Here is an 18961-nt window from a genome sequence, read left to right as displayed (position 1 = left end):
TTTTTTTTGTCGAGTAGTCTTGTGGCTAGAAATTTCACCCTAAGATGGATTAGTGGGATGACCGGAGTTCGAACCCCGGCCCCCTGCATATATAATGCAATGTCCTGTCAATTGAACTAAACTCACGAGACAAATTTTCTTTTCTTTTTTGATTAAATAACAACCCACAATTCTACCGCAAAATTATCAATGTATTAATATAAGATTTTATTTTTAATATGGATATAAAAAAAATATTGAATGAGAAATGTAACATGTTTACATGCGAAAGAAATCCAAAAGTCTCGTAAGTATTCTTCACTTGATACGTGTAAGGATGTTGTAGGGTTTAAGTTCGAATCTAAATTCTCTACCCATTAAACTACTTGACAAATGTAAGCCTTCAGAGTCATCTCATTTTAATTAGCAAAATGAGAAGCGCCTGTATTTTTACCCGCATGAAGAGGGTAATGTTGTAAACAGGTGACTTCCATAAATTTAATTTTAGCTGGAGCAAAAGCTATATAGAGTATCTTCAAGTTCAACTAGAATTGATTTCAAAAAGATCACATTTTAAATCAATTTCTTAGGAGAAAAAGAAAACCGATTTCTAAACATCCTTCAAATGCCATAAAATCTCACGTTTGAAGGTGATAAACGCACATTCAAGACTTCTCAACATTAATGGCTTAGGGTATAGTTCACTAAAAAAATAATTAATTAACACAAGCGGTAGATGCTTGAGTCATTTAGTCATATTTAGTAATTTGATCAGAAGTTTAATCTCTGGTCACATGCACATAAGCAAAAATATATGTTGTAAGAGACAAATATATATTTGCCCACATGAGATTAGTTTCTACAATACCATATAAAGAGTTACAAAATGGTTACCCTAAAAAATTAATGTCTAAAAGTGCTTCTAATTCTAACAAGTACACAACCAATTCTGCCACTGCTTATGCTTTTGTGGGGGCATTAATGGGTGCATTTCATCTCAATTCAGCAGAAGACCCAGTAGTATTCAGTGATTCCACAGTATTAAGATATAGTATGCAACATGTTTTCCTATTAAAGAAACATTCATTGATATGATAGATTAATGAACCTAACTGTAGGTAGCTGCAATTATAGATCAGTGCAGTAAACTATAAAATCTCTTGCAGCTCTTAAGACACACAAAAAGTGGGCACCAGCATCATCAATTAATAGCCTCAAATCTACAGGACATAGAATAGTCCTTATTTGTTGAGAATCATAAATAACTTCTTTCAAATTCAACAGTGAAATCAATCCATGATAGCTCGAGCATCTTTGATTTGAATATCACATACCAAATGCAACTTTGCTACTATCATCATTGGAACTGTATAGCTCTTCAGAGTAACAAACCTCTTTAGCTTCATTTCCTTCCACCAGCCTCTCCATAGCCAAATCATGTGCATTATTCAATGGAGTGGAAAATCCTTAACAATCATAGGATTTCAGTATTTCACTCTCTCCATGGAAAATCCTTCACCATCTTATGAATCCAATACAACACATAGATGATGAAGTTAAGAGATTGAATGAATCACTTTGACCCTTCCATTAAATCATCATTTGCATTTCAACACTCCCTTTGTTGAAAAGTGAGAATTGTAAAACAATTAAATCATAAATTTAAAGGTATTGCAGTACAAATATACACCATTTCTTAATTTGTTTCTAAAAACTTTAAACTACAAAAAATATGGAATGAAGGATTAGTTTCAATTCGCTATAAGCTAAAAGCTAGTTTATCGCTATAAGCTCATCGGCTATAAGCTAGGTTATCAGCTATCCACTATTTTTTACCAACCAGAGCCATAAACACCACATAATGCAATCGATCAACACATAAAAAGCCTTATTTGTTGTCTATGTCTTGTAATAATCATCCAAAACCTCCCAAATTCAAAAATAATCAACACATTGAAGGAAAATTCTACTTTTCTTTAACCAAAAGAAAAACAAAAAGGCCTAAGCAGATAAAAAAAATTGAAAGCAGAAACTTATAAAAACACTTACAAATTATTTTCATGCCAAACAGAATATATCATCAGTCATCAACAAAATATACTGCAAAATCCTCAAAGGAGCATTTTCAAAATCCAAATAGGGCAATCTCAGCTCCCTCATTCTGCATGCTCCATCAGGTGTTCCAACCCGACCCACCCGAACCCGGTTCACATCCACCTTCCTAAAAAGATAAACACCACCACCATTGCCACCACCTCCACCGCCGTGATAATCCACCGAAGGGTTTTCTTTGGTTTTAAAAAAGGTCCAACCTTTCCCTGCAAGAATCCGGCAAAACTCGTCCATAGTATCAACCCGGTTTCCGGTGACCCGAGAACAGAGAGAAACAGAACCACAATCCCAGTTACTGACACCTCCACCACATGACCCAACAGCGTCAGAATCTCCATCGGAGCTGAAAAGAACAAGCTTGAAGGCGCGTGGGAAAAGGGTAACAAAAAAACGAAGATGGGTCAATGGCGCTGTAGCGAAAGAAGGAAAAGGAATAGGAACGGCGTCGTTTAAGAGAGAATAAGAAGCTGAAGAGACAGAGAAAGAAGAAGTAGATGGTGTTGAAGGTGAAGAAGAAGATGTTGATGGTGTTGAAGATGAGTTTGAGAAAATGATGTGAGAAAGTGATGGTGTTGGATGTAAATTCATTCCTAAATCTCTTGCAATGGTTGCAAGTTTATATGTGTTTGTTATGATTTCTTTTGTTGGGAGAAACAAAAGACCTGGTCTTTTTTTTAATCTTGTTTTTCTTCTTCTTCTTCTTGTTCTTGTTTTTGTTGTTTCATTGGATGATGATTCTTGTTCATGTTGATGGTGATTTTGGTTTAGAAAGTGAGGGTTGTTGTTGATGGTTTCACCTAAGATCAAAGAACGAACCAGCTTTAGTGGAAGCATATTTGGTTTCTTTTGATTTTGATTTGCTTTGTGTTGTGACATTCACATTTCACACCTTGCTTTGCTGCAATACTTGTCCTTCTCATAGTCTTTTTGACGAAATCTAGATACTGGATATCTTTTGGTCCTTTTCCTTTCTTTGACTCTAGTGCTCTACTAATTGCGATGATCTATCGTGATTTTTTCAAAAGTTATAGTGTCAGTTTGGTTACGCCTTTTGATGGTCCAAACGTGAGTTTTTTTTTTTTTTCTCCAAACGCGATTCCAGCTTTTTCTGTGATGTTTGGACAAACTCAAACGTAGATCTGCAAATCTACGTTAAGACTAAAAATTACAAATCATAGCTTCAAGTTGGAATTAATTATCAAGACAGTCAATTCCACTCGAGAGCAACTAAACATGTCAACATTAGTTTAACACTTTCATAATCAAGTCTAATAGTTTTAAATGTGAAATCAAACATAGGAGTAGTTTTAACCCTCGTTTTCATCGCTTTTCGTTGAGTCATGTTAAGCGTAGTGCTAATATAGTCGCTCATTTTTTAGCTAAATTTGTTTTATCTTCTTTGGATATTGGTTTGATTGAGGATTGTCCTTCTAGTATTATTTATGTGCAACACACGTTATTTGATTGCTTAAAGAAAACTTGTGTTCGTAAACAAATATTAATGTAGTTATAAGTTCAAAGAGAATCTTATAAAAAAGAAGAAAGAAAAAATTCAATCGAATTTTATATTTAACGAAGTAGACATTAGTATATATTTTTTGATTATTTTATGGGATTTTTTTTTTTAAATGGCACGTTGAGTCGATAAGATGAGTTTTGAATTTATAAAAAGTGACACTAATGTCAAAATTATGTGATATAAGTAATAGATACTTAAATCTCTTAATTATTTAGTTCAAAGTTTCGATCAATAGATCTATTTCATGGATTAGTCTATATGGATTATCAAAGTCTATTCATTTGTGGCAATCTTACAGGTCAACATCGTAAAAATGAGTTAGAACTCGAATAATCAGTGTTGGTTCAGCTAAAAATAAAGAAAATGAGAATATTAGTGTCTTAAAACTCAACTTATATATCAATTTTCTCAATCATATATAGTATTAGTCTCAACACATCAGTGGAAGATCCTTAACTTAGTATAGTACATGCAACAAATGTCTGTCTTTGAATGAATACATACATCGCTTAAAGAACACAACTCTTTAATATGTTGAAAAAATTGTACTAACATTTTCTTTATTCTGTTTAAATGATACCGAATTACTTACATACTTTATCATGCTAATAATTATGTTGGCTTAAACAATGGAAGCAAAGCAAGGACTAGATTGTGAATTTTGGGTCGGTGGAAGAATCATTTTCTTTTGTTCTTCAATTGACCTCTTGAAATATCTTAAACCAATTGTGTCACTTTTGTCAATATATGGTTAGGCACAACAAACTTTTATGTATAGTCACTTTGTGTTGGAACAATAGTATGATATGTCTTTGTTAACTTATATTTTTTGGGTTATTTGTGGCTTGGCTTATATTGAAGTACTGTCACTATTGCTAAGATTTTTCTTATTTTTTGTTGTGTCCTTGTAACATATTGTCAATGCAAAAGTCAGCAAATGCTTAACATTGTCCTTCTATTTTATCATATAGTATTCCTTTATATATGTGGACCTCTTGCAAGCATGTGTATGATTTATATATCATGAGGTTTTCTTTTGCCTTCCTATCACATTCTCGCGCGTACTACTAATTTATGGTTTTACCCTTTAGCTACTTAAATAGATGATGTGTAAAATCTTGAAAATTTCATATTAGTAGAGTGTTTTTTTGGTCAAATTTCTCATTTTTATAACGTCCGCTACTTGAGCAGTGAATAAGGGTATTTTGGTAATTTTGTAAGGGTATTTTGGATAAGGGTATTTTGGTAGAGTAAAAAAAAATTCTCATATATCATTGTAAAAGATATTCAGCAACTCCATCATTAATGAATGAAACAGAAGAGGACTTCATCAAATTGAAATTTTAATTTGTCCTTCATGGTCACAAATTTTATATATGTGTGTTCTATTAATGCCAGGTGTCTTAGACAAAATCCTCATGTTACTTCAATAAGTGAATCATAATCATTGGATGAAGCCAAAAATAACAATAACAATTATGGTACATACACCCCCATACAATACATATAGATCATGCAGTGGCATATACTTTACTTTTGAACTGTCTGTTATATATACTTTACTTTTGCATCAACTCACAATTTTACACACAATCTAATAACTTCTTATTCCTATAATACTTTTGAGATGCTTACACTATCAAATATTAGGGTTTAGCTTTCACCTATTGCCACTTTGTATTTTGAGCTGTCTCATCTACATGTCAAAGCCTACGAACTATTATTATGACCTTTTCATTTTTTTGCAATAAAAGTTCACAAGTATAAGTATTCAACCCAATTTTCATAGATATATAATTGCATGTCTTGTTGAAATTAATCATTCAAGGAAACATTGCATTGGTTCATTAACATTTTAAATTTTTAATTTTTAATATAAAGTCCATGAAGAGATCTACTCTTGAATCCCAAGAAAGGGTGGAAAAGGTTTTTGGGACACCCTGCCCCCTATTGTCATGACATCCAAGCCAACCTTCCGGGCACCTCTAAATATCACTCTTTCTCCTACTTGGTTCCTTAAACTTTAAGTTAGTCATGAAATTCATCAAATTAGTCCATGCTGTTAAATATTGACATGAAATCCGTTAGGGAATAACTTAACGGATTTCATATAGTTTAAGCATTACAGTATTTATTATTTTCATATATGTTTATACCCAAAATTATTAAGAAGTGTTAACAGAATACGACTTATAGTTGAATGAAGGATATGAGTCGTATTAGTGGCAGGTCAAGTCGAACTTTCCTCAACAAGTCATTTTAAAACAAATCGTTGTTTCAACTCAATACAGGTTGTTAAGCAAAGAAAGTTAATCTTTATCTTCAAATTCACTAAGTTAATATAAAAATAATCGAAGACACGACAACTAGAGAAAGAAGGAAATGTACGTGAGACAAGCAAGCCACATTCAGTTACACCATTAAAGAAAATGTACGTGAACTAACGAAATTACCGACAATTACATTGTAATTGTGGTTGGCCAAAATGTAATGGCCGATAGAAGTTGGACGCTTCACATTTTACTAATTATTTTTAACGTTGATCATCCGACTTTTTAGAGTAATTAAAAAACTCGCAGTCGAGGAACAAAGTTCCTACATCGACATAATCATGTAAGAAAAATATCAAAACTATTTAAAGCTATCGACTGATTTATTCGACTAACTTTGAAATCAAGCAACAACATATATAGTTTTGGAGACTAAATAATAGTGTCATACTTGCTAGACTAAACTCCAAGTTTACCCTATATATATTCTTCTCAAAGTGGCTTCCTATCTCATAATTTAAAATTTATGATAGAAACAATTTGTATACTAAAGCTGACTCAATTCTTAAAACAAAAAGAAACTTATGTGTTAAAAAATACTTATATAAAATGAAAGTATGAAACAAACTTCATTTTTATAAATGATGATGAAACAAACTTGTTTAGAACATGAAGTAAGAATATGTACTCAAGATTTTATTAACATAAAATACATCTCACTTCAATATACATAAATAATAAAAAAAAAAAATACACTCCAACTATATACTTAAATAATTTTTTAAAATATTTATGTGTGGAGGAGTGTTCATAAGAGTAAGGAAAGAATAAGAACCCTTTGCAAAGCATGCATTAGAAGAAATCCCACTTCTAATTATTCAAGCAATGCTTTTACTACGGACATACACCGCGTGATTTAAAAAGCCTTGTTATATTTCTTTCACGCATTTCATCAAACACATAACGTACGTACCCAAAACATAGTCACAGTTTTCTCCAATCACATTAATAGCTTCAATTGAGAAACAATGAAGTTAGAAAAATTGGGATTCTTCATTGTTCTACTCTTGTTGAGTTCATCTACTTCTTTAGCTTGGTTTGGTAGTAGCAAAAACAAAATTTCAACTGCAAATGGAAGAAACTCAATTCTTCCATATGAACAATCCTCTTCATCATCATCATCATCGTCGTCGTTGTCGCCTTCATTCTTAAACCGTTTTCGTTCTGGTTCATCGGTCGTGTTCCCGGTTCATGGAAATGTTTACCCTGTTGGGTACGTAAAAGGAATTTCCTTTGTTTACATTCTCTTTGTTGCTGTTTTTTTTCCTTCAGTTTCACTTTATGCTTTTCTTTCTTTCTCCTATGTTGCTTTCTTTCATGCCTTTTGTTATTTGGGCCCTGTCCCTCTCAATGTTTTGTTCTTTTATTTTATTCCTCGAAAAGAGTAATTATTAAACAAAGAATCGATAGCTCAGATTGAAGGTGTGTTTGGTGTTCGACATTTATTGGTGTCTGACACAACATTGTTATATGTACTTACATTCGATTATATTATTTTCTCAAATTATTGTTTCTTACCGATGTGTCAGGTGTCTGTGATTCGGTGCTTCTTAGATATTATATTGATTGATTATGGGTTCCACACTAATACAATTCATTCTTACTTGTAACATTTACAGGTTTTATAATGTGACTCTCAGCATTGGGCACCCACCAAGGCCATATTTTCTTGACATTGACACGGGTAGTGACCTAACATGGCTTCAATGTGATGCACCTTGCTCCCGTTGCTCTCAGGTTCTCACTTCACTCATTGATTGAAAATATTAAAAATTACCAGGCAAATTAACAGCTTTGAATTGCAAAACCTTTTTATTGAAATGAGATTGGATTCTAGACAAGATATTGAGATAGATATATGATATAGAATCTGTTTGATTAAAAAATTCTATCAAAATTAATCTTTAATATTTGTTGCTGATTTTTCAGACGCCCCATCCGCTTTACCGGCCTAGCAATGACTTGGTCCCCTGCAGACATCCCATGTGTGCATCCGTGCATCAGTCGGATAACTATGACTGTGAAGTCGAGCATCAGTGTGATTATGAAGTCGAGTATGCAGATCATTATTCATCCCTTGGTGTACTTGTTAATGATGTCTATGTTCTCAACTTTACAAATGGGGTCCAACTTAAAGTTCGTATGGCACTTGGGTTAGTAACTCTTTGTCACCCTTTCCTAGCCTTAATGCTTAACAACCTCGAACTAAAATCACTTTTACTTCCTTAGTCTATGGTCTTGTTTAGATTGCACAAACGCTTATCATATAAGTGTTTATGTATAAATTATTTCTATAACAAAAAATAAAATAAAGTCAATCTGTTTTCATACATACCGTAAGTTGTTTTCATAAGCTATCATGAAGAACTAATGAAAATATGCTGAAAACAACTTATGGACAAACTGTTTCCATTAATCTTTCAAACAGTCTCGCAAGTATTTATGTCGGTAGATAAGCTCAAATAAGTCAATTCTAACAGGCCCAATGTGTATTTCAGTCTAAATATATCTTTTCTGCTAGAATTGTTTCAGAAAAGCACAATTGTTGCATGATGATTATATTTATACCATACACATACTCTTTGATTAAGAAGTAAAAATTCTGTTATCTAATACAATTTTTTTTGTTACTTTCTGCAGATGTGGATATGATCAGATTTTTCCAGATTCGTCCTACCACCCCGTAGATGGAATGCTTGGCCTTGGCAGGGGAAAATCCAGCTTGATATCACAGTTGAATAGTCAGGGTTTGGTGAGAAATGTTGTTGGACATTGTTTGAGTGCACAAGGAGGAGGATACATCTTCTTTGGAGATGTTTATGATTCTTCTCGATTGGCTTGGACTCCAATGTCATCAAGAGATTCGTATGTACATCTTCACAAGTCAGATCCACATTTATTGTAATGATATTCATATTTCTTTCTACTAATTTGTGATTTTTCTCAGCAAACATTACTCGGCAGGGGCAGCTGAACTCACTTTTGGAGGGAAGAGGACTGGGTTTGGAAACCTTCTTGCTGTTTTTGACACTGGGAGTTCTTACACTTACTTCAACTCTAACGCTTATCAAGCACTAATTTCTTGGGTCAGTTGAAAGCAATTTTCACTATATCTTCCAATTTCAAGCATTTTGTAATGCATAAATCTCATCATATAATTTTGTCAAAAAAAAAATCTCATCATATAATGTTTGAACTGTATAAAGAAGAGGAAAAATTATTTAGTTCTTCGGTAATACAAGAAAATATTGACACGGGTCTTTCATTCGATTTCCATATATAGTTGACGAAGGAATTAGCTGGAAAGCCCATAAAAGAAGCACCTGAAGACCAAACTCTCCCTCTGTGTTGGTATGGAAAAAGACCTTTCAGAAGTGTATATGAAGTCAGAAAATACTTCAAGCCTATTGCGCTTGGTTTCCCGAGCAGTGGGAGAATGAAAGCCCAATTCGAAATCCCTCCTGAAGCATATCTGATTATATCGGTGAGTCAAGTCCCAACTAATCGATTTCTTCAAGAATCAAGATTGTTTTTTTTTATTGATATGATAACTTCACAAGTAACTGATACCTTTATTGTGTTAATGCTTATAAATTGTTATTCCAGAACATGGGAAATGTTTGCTTGGGTATTCTAAACGGCTCTGAAGTAGGAATGGAGGGTCTGAACCTAATCGGAGGTAACCATGTTACTCTCTTTTCGTCTAATGCTCATTCTCGTTTATGGATATTATCAATTGTACTACTTTTGTCCACTTTTTTGTGCTTTATCATTTTCGCTATAAGTCTTGATGAATTTATGCATTATTAAAGCCCTCCTCTTGTTCATGCAGACATATCCATGCTAGACAAAGTGATGGTATTTGACAATGAGAAGCAGTTGATTGGTTGGGCTCCGACAGATTGTAACCGAGTTCCAAAGTCCAGAGATGTCAGCATTTGATTACAAAGGATACCCGGCCACTCAATTTATATCTGTTATCATCAGATAGTACCTTATACCCTACTTTGTAGAACAAGATATATGGTTGTATCAAATGAATGTTAATATGCTTGTAAAGATATTCTTGTGCATAGTATATTGGGAAGCGGTATAGCGGTCTACACCGACTTTATTGTTTGAAGTGTAATTTGAAGTGGTCACAACTCACAAAGTGATCAATCATATCTCATATAACATACCATTTTAGATTGATGCTCGACATTGAGGATTTCATTTAGAATTGGAAAGGGGAACCAAATTATCAAAGAATAATGCAGTTTGATACACAGAGTAGATGCATATGCATATGCATCTGTTAATTCGAAAATTGATTAGTTAATTTCATACAAATGGTGTATTGTTAGTCCAACTTATTTGCCTACATTTTCAAATTTGTTCATATTTGACTGTGGAAAACAATTTTATAAAACCACTTTGCTATATCTCAGCTGTTGTGAATTTAACAATCATGTACCCAAAAAAAGCAGCTTATTCACGACGGCCGGCCGCATTCAGTCATAAAATACTACTATGGTATTATTTTGTCTCATCAAACAATGTTTACTTTTCTTCTTAGAGAATTGAAACTTTGTATAAATCAGTATTATGGGGACCCTCAAGTTAGGAACATTAGTTAGACAGAATAACATCATCAACTATAGACAATTCTTTGTGCAGCAGCATCAACTTATTACTTTTAGTACATTGTCCTCTATTTAGTGTTCCGACTTCTGAGTATTTTAATGCAAGTCTTATACTTTGAACGTTGTTTCTGTTATGTATTCATAATAAATAATAAATAAAGCTTATAATAATGAAGTCTAATATAGAAAAGCATTCAATTTCTTTGAATTGAAAAAAATATAGAAGTTACTGTATTATTATATATTACAAATATATGAAAAAATGATTTTCACACCAGTAACAAAACAAGAATTTCCTAGGACAGTTCATGCACCTACACATTGACAAACCAATGCATGGTCCACTAAATTTGGATCTACACCTAATGGAGATAAGGATCATAAGAGAATCCTTTTTTTTTTTTACTTACACACTGCAGAACCTATCTCCTTTTACAATATTCTTCTGTTTTTTGCACAAATTAGGTCCAATATTCCAAATGGTCCATGTCAACCAAAAATCACATTCCCCTAGCTAATCTCTCTAGAGAAGAGAATAAGAATAATTAATTATCCTGAGTGGTCCACATACAGTACCTAATTAGGTGTAATTGCATGAATTAATTATGACTTTTCCTACAAAAAATAAATTAATTAGGCAACCCTCCAATATCCTTTTCCAAAAAGTCTTGTTTTTTTTTTTCTGTCAAAAACAAACAAGAATCAAAATGGTTTTTGTTGGAACATGAACATGTCTTGTAATGGTGAAAGCTGGTTGATTTGGTACTGATCATTGGTTCCAAAAGGGTCATCATCATAATCAAATGAAAGTGCATTTTCCAAGTAATTGAACTGAAAATCAAACGCGTCATCCAGCTGTATTCCAAATTCATTCCATTTTGGTTCACTTTGAACCTCTCTGTCACACGTGATGTCTGGTGAAACCACGTGACCTGAACTGCTTGAGTCTGTGTTTAGCTTTGGAACTGAATCTGATGTATCCATGTAGTGGTAGTTTCCTAATTTCTTAATTTCTGGCTTCATCTCATGTTCTTGTTCTTCTTCATGCTCATAGTAATTTTGAATTTGAACCTTTGGTGTGTTGTTAGTGTTGAATTTCTCAATCTTCCCTTTTTTGTTGTAGATTCTACATAACACCCAATCATCAAGCTGCAAATTGCAAACCAAATCACAATCAGAATAATAATAATAATTTAAAAAATTAAAGTAATAGACGAATCATGAATGTAATCACATGTGTCAGTATTGTGTTAGACACCAAACATACCCTTAAGTTGTTTTTCTTTCCGGCGGATCGATCAACATTAGCAAGACGATATTCGTGCATAATCCAATTAGTTTTCACTCCTTTCGGTGCTTTACCGGCGTAGAAAACCAGTGCCTTTTTAATCCCCATCGGTTTCAATTTCCCGATCGGTTTATCAGCTCCGGTAGCTTTCCAATAACCACTTCCAGCAGCCCGATTAGGCCGTGAACCATTCGGGTATTTCCGATCCCTTGGAGAGAAAAAGTACCATTCTTTCTCACTTTGGTATCCCATTTCTGCATACATAAACAAAATAAACAAGTTAAATTAAGCAAATTAATTTTTTTTTTTTTTAAGAAGCTAAATTTGCGCACCCAAATTGGCACTCAGAAATCATCGAACATGAGACTTAAGGAGAAGCAAGGAGTAATTAAGTACCTGGAAGCTGCCATGGATCAAACTTATACAAATCAACTTCTTTGACAACAGGAACAGAAATTGATTGACCAGCACATTTCCTACACAAGTAATGATTCACCAATTCTTCATCAGTTGGATGAAATCTGAAACCAGGTGGCAATTCTAATTCACCCTGCATTCCTGTTTCTTCTTGTTCTGTTAATAATATTGTACCAAAATCTTCAAAGTTGACTCTACTATTGATGATTATTCTTGTTCTTTTTCTTGTTCTTGTTGATGATGTTGTTGTGTTGTTGTTGTTGTTGTTGTGTTTTGTGAAATGAAATTTGAGATGAGAGATAGAGTCAAAGGATAGGTTTGGTTTTATAGGGTGTGAAACAAAAGTGAGTGGGAATTAAGACACGTGCATTTGCTTAGTTGGAGGTCGTATCTAATTAATGTTCAACACATAAAATAATAGTATTAGGAGTAGTGACCGCAGCCGACACGTGGCAGTGGATGAGTGGTGGTATGCACGTGTGAGTGTTATGAATTAAGGTGATTCTGTCATTGCTTACGTTTGTTTTTGAGCCGTACGGTTGTTTTTTGAAAATGTCGGCTTAAAAAGTTATTGGTCAGGTCGACTCCATGGTCTTGACCAATCATGTGCTGCTTATTCATGGTTGGCTCTTGATCTTACTCATCGGCCATCACCTTATGCTTCCTATTCAAAATTTGTGAATGTTTTAAGCATATGCCATATACTATTACTACTTCCATTTCTTTTTTATCGATAATGTTAACTAGTGCCGCGACACATCATTTAAGGAAGTAAAAATTAACTTTTACATTGAAAAGATAATATTCTATACTTTTAAAAAGTTAACTACACAAGTTTTAAGATATTTTTACTATGCTTAGCTTCTTTCATTAATACATCGGGACACTGTTTATCATTTTCATCTTTTTATAAGCATTTATTAATAATTTTTTAGTTATACTAAAAAAAAAAAAAATAATGTGTACTTTTGTGTATTACAATTATTAAATACTAGGATTCTCTTGTGATCCTTATCTTAACTTTGCAAAACTCTAAGGGTCCCTTTGATCTGCAAAATATAAATACTGGACAGAACAGTACAGGACAGTACAAGACAGAACAACACAGGACAAACGTTTAAGGTATTGAACAAACTTTGTGTTGTACGATGTTTGGTGGATAAAAGGTTATTTTTGTATTTTAGGCAACTTGTGCTGAGGACAAAAAGTTGTCCCGTGGTTTTGTGGGGGACAAGAATTTCAAGTTTTGTCCTGTCCCTTGGCCCCTAGTTTGTCCAGTACCAGAAACAGTTTTAAAATCAAACACAGTACATCAAAAGTTGTCCTGTCCAGTCCCTTATTTTTTAGCAGATCAAACGCACCCTAAGAGCATAAATATCGGCTGAACAAAGTCGTTCCTACACTGATATATGTCAGAGGCACATGGATATTTGACTTTCAATTTCGTTCCTACGGTATCCAACGTTGTTCTGCATAACAACGTTTCTTTTCTGCCTAGATGAATTAAAAAATAATATAAACTTAAAAAATGAATTAAAACCATATTTATAAAGCTCATTTGTGCGTATATTCTGATGTTTAGTGGGATCCATTTTAAAGTTTTTGATGAGTTGTATGGATATTTGAGAAATATGGTTGAGTTGTTTAAATAATTGAAAAATTTAAAATAATATAAAGAATAAAATGGGACCCACTTAAAAAACACATATGAGTTCATGGGATAATGGTGCTCTAAAATGATCAAAATTTTGGTAATGAGGGACTATTAAATAGAGTTATGTTTAAAAAAATAATAATAAATGTGTTTTAGAACTTGAAAAAAGACTTATATCTATCCATAAATAATATAAAGAGGATAAATTGTTTTTGGTGTGGACTTTTCATAATATCAACAATACCCTTTTTTTTTGTAGCAACAATAATCTTTTATTAACAAATTCATCATAATATAAGACAAATTTTTTTTTTAGCAGAAAATTTTTTTTATTAACAAACTCACCATAACATAAGATATTTTTTTTTTGACATAAGTTAGACACAGCGCCTGCCTAACCCGCTAGTTTGAAGATAATTTTTTTTCTTTCAAAATGGTGTTTATAATTAGGGAAAGAGAGAGTGTTGATCTTACATGGTAAGAAGGATATGACCGACATTGCGTTTATTCAAGACCGTTTCTATGATTTTGCAGCCTATGAGCGAACTTATAATTTGGGCCTAACACTAAATGATATAAAAAGCTTGAATTTCTAAAAAATATTGAATTTTTTATTTAATATCAAAATACTCATACAAAATATTTTCTACGAGCATTTTTAGTTGCATGTTCACTAATAATTGTTTCTATATCAATATATGTTTTATTATATATCTTTCTCAACGCATAAAGTGGCTAGATCATTCAACATTTCTCGTGATATTTACAATCTCAAATAGTTTTTCAATGATTTGGACTTCGAAACACTTTTTCTTGTAGATACAACTATCATCGACATAGTTAAGATAATTCGATAAACAATTGCAACATTTGGATAACAATCTACGATTTGACAAACTCAAGAATTTTAATTGCTGATATCAACACATTTGACAGACCATTTGCAACACTTTCAATTAAAAAAAAATACTCTCTCCGGTCCTTTTTATAAGAACACTCATTGGGGGGAAAAATATGGTCATTTTTATAAGAAACTTTGACCAATTTTCAAATTTTTAAATATTTGATTTCACTTATGCCCTTATTTATTTTGAGAGAGAATATTAAAAATAAGTAAATTAGTTGAATTAAGATTAATTAAATAACGGTATACATAAAATAAGTTTAAATTTACAAGAGTATTAAATAAAAATAACCATTTACAATGTATTTTCTTGGTCCTTGTGATTTTTTCAAAGTGTTCCTTATAAAAAGGACCGGAAGGAGTATCATTTACATCAAATAATTTCAAGGCTAAAATTGCAAATTAATAAAAGTTAGGGGCAAAAATACGATTTAGCTTTTTAAATAAAATCAACAAATAATTTTGATAAACTACTACTAATATTTCATCCGGTCCTATATATAAGAAACATTTGACAATAAATCTAAAAAGTAAAATGTTTCTTATATATAGAACCGAAGACCGTAAAATCAATTAAAACATTTGGTGAATTTAAGTAAGTCATGTTCCATGTAACGAAAAAAAAAAGGTCAAGTTCCTTGGTGCCGACGTATGCAAAGCAGCGTCATTGTTTACGTCGGTATAGCTTGAATGTTTTTGAGGTTTCAGTTCATCTGTAACCCACCAAAACCCTCTTGCAAGTTGCATCATTCGTAATTCTTGTGATACAAGAAATTGTTGAAGACTAGTCTAACCCCCAATTTTGTATTTTATTGCGTCCGTCAAAAAACCATTATCTTATATTATTTGATTTGTCACATCAATGAATTGAATATTCAGCTCTAAATAGTTTCTTTATTAAAAAAATAAACACTCCAAATGGTTTGTTAATGTGAAAAATCAATATCGTACTTCCCCCCCTTGGCTATTTATAAAATTATATTATTTGATTTGTCACATCAATGAATTGAATATTCAGCTCTAAATAGTTTCTTTATTAAAAAAATAAACACTCCAAATGGTTTGTTAATGTGAAAAATCAATATCGTACTTCCCCCCCTTGGCTATTTATAAAATTATAAGGTCCATTAATTTCCATCCCCTCCTAATTTATCTCATTAATTATTAAAAAAAATAATTATTCATCCCTGGATAATTAAGACTCACTATGGTAATTGACATATTGACAATGACATAGTGATAGTAGTAATCCATCACATGTTTTTACGTGGATTTTTTTTTTTCTTGGTAAAGTTTACGTGGATGTTTTAATCAGTGTTAAGAACATGATCTATATACAGAACATTTAATTTTTGACAACTTTTGAATACTTTTCATTTCTTCTATTTTTATTGGACAAAAACAATAAATAGAAAAAAACAAATTAAAGATAATAAGAATATTTAAATAACATTTCTCAATAAATAAATAACTATATTAAAATATTTAAGTTGTGCTCTAAAACTTAATATTTGTCCTTATTGACATATAATGTTAACATGATTCTAAATAAAAATAAATACATTCTCACCATTATTTTTTAATAGTTGAATTTGGAAAATCGATTATATGCGATTGATGATTTTATGTAGTCATGCAGTCACAATATTTGTAGTCATCTAATTAACATTGGATGTACCAAGAATAACAGATTTAATTGTTGTTCAATAAATTTTAAAATATTATATTTATATCAGGACTGTCCGACGTTGATCAAACGAACACTAATGTCTAACTATGTGAATGAATGACTATTTTGATTACAACTAATAAATCCTTGAATTTGTCTTTTTTTGGATATGTGCATTCATAGATTTTTTTTTTAGACAATGACTTTATTATTTTTGACTTCCAATTAAAACAAAAAATCTATTAATTTAATATATTTTGAAAACATATTAATTTTATCATTTTTTTTTTGAAAAAACTAAATCAGTCCAACCATATTGACAACAAGGAGACCTTAAGGAGAAACACACTCTCAGATCCAAAACCAATACCACCGAACTAACCCAAATAAATTTTTAATTTTATCATATTTATTAAATGATGTGACAATACATTGATATGCATTCATAAAATAATCTTACTATAGTATTGTACACTAATAGTGATAAAAATTAGAGTATGTATTTACTCCGTATCTTAACAAAAATAAATTAAATAAAAAAGTCTTAAATAGACTAAAATAGTTCTAGGACGTAATGGATGACTCAAGGCTATGTTGTAGTGTAACTAAGTAAGTATGTGTGGATAAGAGCAATTGGGTCTAATGTGGAAGCTACCTGGATGTTACCTTCCAAAAGATTTATCTCGACAAGTAGGGACAGTGCTTATTTATGGCTGGCCAAATAATCCATTCATTCAAATGAAGATTCAGATATTTTTCGCTTTTCTTAATTCCTCCCTCCAGTCAAATTGCTGTCTTTTTCTTTTCACTTTCTAATTTTCAATTAGCCTAAGCTCTAACTTCAGTATGTCAATAACTTAATACTAACTTGTAACGAATATTCTCATCCTTTTCAAATCTTTTGACTTCTACTGTTTTTATTCATCACAATGCCAAACAGTAACTTTTATTTACATTTAGATAACATTAATAAATTGGTGGCTTTTTGTGTAAAAAAAAATGGTGGCTTTTAAGATGAAAACTCGATAATTAAGTTTTTTTACATGTGTAATCAAACAAAATTCACACCTTTGTTCTCTTTATGTGTACTCTGCCGTGGTGTTTCGGTGACTAAAATGTGATGTCTTTTGGAAACCTCGACATGAAAAATAATTTAATTTAATTGATTTAGTTTGTTGAAGTAAAAACTATGGTGAAAACAGCTTGATAATATTGACATATTTATTTAATTTTTATATTAGTTGTGTTATATATGATTCTCCTGACTAAAACCTCTTTTCTTTTTTTAAAGATTAACTCGATTGAAAATAAGATTTAAACTTTTAGGTTAAGGAGCATCTAAACCTCTTAATTTGATCAACTAACTAAATTTTTATTTTTTTTTGGAGATTTTATCTCCAAACTTTTGAGGTTAAAAGTTAGAATTAACTCTTGAGTCTATTTACTTAATTCTTAGCTTACAGGTGTGAATGGAACCATTTTTGTACAAAAATGACACTGGTTATAAAATAGAATAAATATAAAAAACAAACTTCGTACAAGGATATTATAGTGATAATGAATTTGTCTTATCCCGAGTGTAATTCAGATATTTTTTTGATGAGTAGTAGGTCATACTTGGGCATCAAGAATGTTATTTTAGCCTGTTTTGTAAAGTGGTCTAATTATATGCTAATTGATTGAGAAGAAAAAGTAAAAATACTAGTACTATACTATAAATAAATTTAAAAATAAAAATAAAAAGTTGGGGAACATCTATGTCAGCAGTGAATATATCTAGGATGTAGCGAATAGAAGCAGTTGAGGTCCAAGTGAAATGAAATGAACATATTGAATATGTCACTTTCTATGAAGCTTCATCTATCCTACAAGCTGCCAACATTGACTTCTAGTGAACACTCCCTAATATATACATCATATATTCCTATGTATGGGAGATATTCTTCCACCACCTACATATTTCTCGCGCCCTACATATTTTCATTTATATCATAACTTCTGCTACTTACTTATCTCTGAACTTTCGCTACTTACTTAAATAACAGACGTTAACAAAATGAAATTTTTTTGAAAAATGTTGTCCGCTACTCAAGTTGTTGACGTTATAAAAAAAACAAAATTAATAGAATGTTCTGCTACCTAAGTAGTGCACATGAATATTTTTGTAAATTTGTAGGACACGCGAGAAAATGAATAGGATGACAAAAAAAAAAATCTCATTTACGGAACGAACCAAATATTCCACTATGTTTACTGTGGCCCATGGCCCAAATTTAACATTGCCTCAGTAGCCTTTAGCTTGGGCCTCCTAGGGTCTAGACTCATCATAAATCCAGAGTACTGAAGTGTACTTAACCAAATGAAAAAGAGTGATGATATATGTATTTGTTACATATTTAACTTTGGTAATTACAAAAAGATGACCTATTTGCAAGGGTCATTGACATATTTAAGCTTAATTATA

The 18961-nt window shown here is 31.8% G+C and overlaps 3 protein-coding genes across 3 annotated transcripts; 1 reads left to right on the top strand and 2 right to left on the bottom strand.

Moving 5' to 3' along the window:
• Positions 1–745: 745 nt before the first annotated feature.
• LOC123918451 lies at positions 746–3074 on the bottom strand. Its single transcript, XM_045970512.1, has 2 exons — positions 2029–3074; positions 746–1598 (listed from the first exon to the last, which is right to left on the bottom strand). The coding sequence occupies exon 1, from the start codon at positions 2965–2967 to the stop codon at positions 2038–2040; it is 930 nt and encodes a 309-aa protein (XP_045826468.1). The 5' UTR covers positions 2968–3074; the 3' UTR covers positions 746–1598; positions 2029–2037.
• A 3598-nt stretch (positions 3075–6672) lies between these two features.
• Positions 6673–10141, top strand: LOC123918327 (aspartic proteinase Asp1-like). Its single transcript, XM_045970337.1, has 8 exons — positions 6673–7153; positions 7560–7677; positions 7870–8093; positions 8581–8805; positions 8888–9026; positions 9224–9424; positions 9547–9619; positions 9773–10141. The coding sequence occupies exons 1-8, from the start codon at positions 6909–6911 to the stop codon at positions 9880–9882; spliced, it is 1335 nt and encodes a 444-aa protein (XP_045826293.1). The 5' UTR covers positions 6673–6908; the 3' UTR covers positions 9883–10141.
• Positions 10142–10773: 632 nt separating this feature from the next.
• On the bottom strand, positions 10774–12657 carry LOC123915656 (NAC domain-containing protein 2-like). The gene is made up of 3 exons (XM_045966855.1): positions 12250–12657; positions 11833–12107; positions 10774–11714 (listed from the first exon to the last, which is right to left on the bottom strand). Exons 1-3 carry the CDS (start codon positions 12407–12409, stop codon positions 11268–11270), a joined length of 882 nt encoding a protein of 293 aa, XP_045822811.1. The 5' UTR covers positions 12410–12657; the 3' UTR covers positions 10774–11267.
• Positions 12658–18961: the final 6304 nt, after the last annotated feature.

The sequence above is a fragment of the Trifolium pratense genome, linkage group LG3 (assembly GCF_020283565.1).
Source record: "Trifolium pratense cultivar HEN17-A07 linkage group LG3, ARS_RC_1.1, whole genome shotgun sequence".
In the NCBI taxonomy this organism is placed as follows: Eukaryota; Viridiplantae; Streptophyta; class Magnoliopsida; order Fabales; family Fabaceae; genus Trifolium; species Trifolium pratense.
Note: the sequence above shows the minus strand (reverse complement) of the source record. Positions and strands in the feature narration are given on the sequence as shown.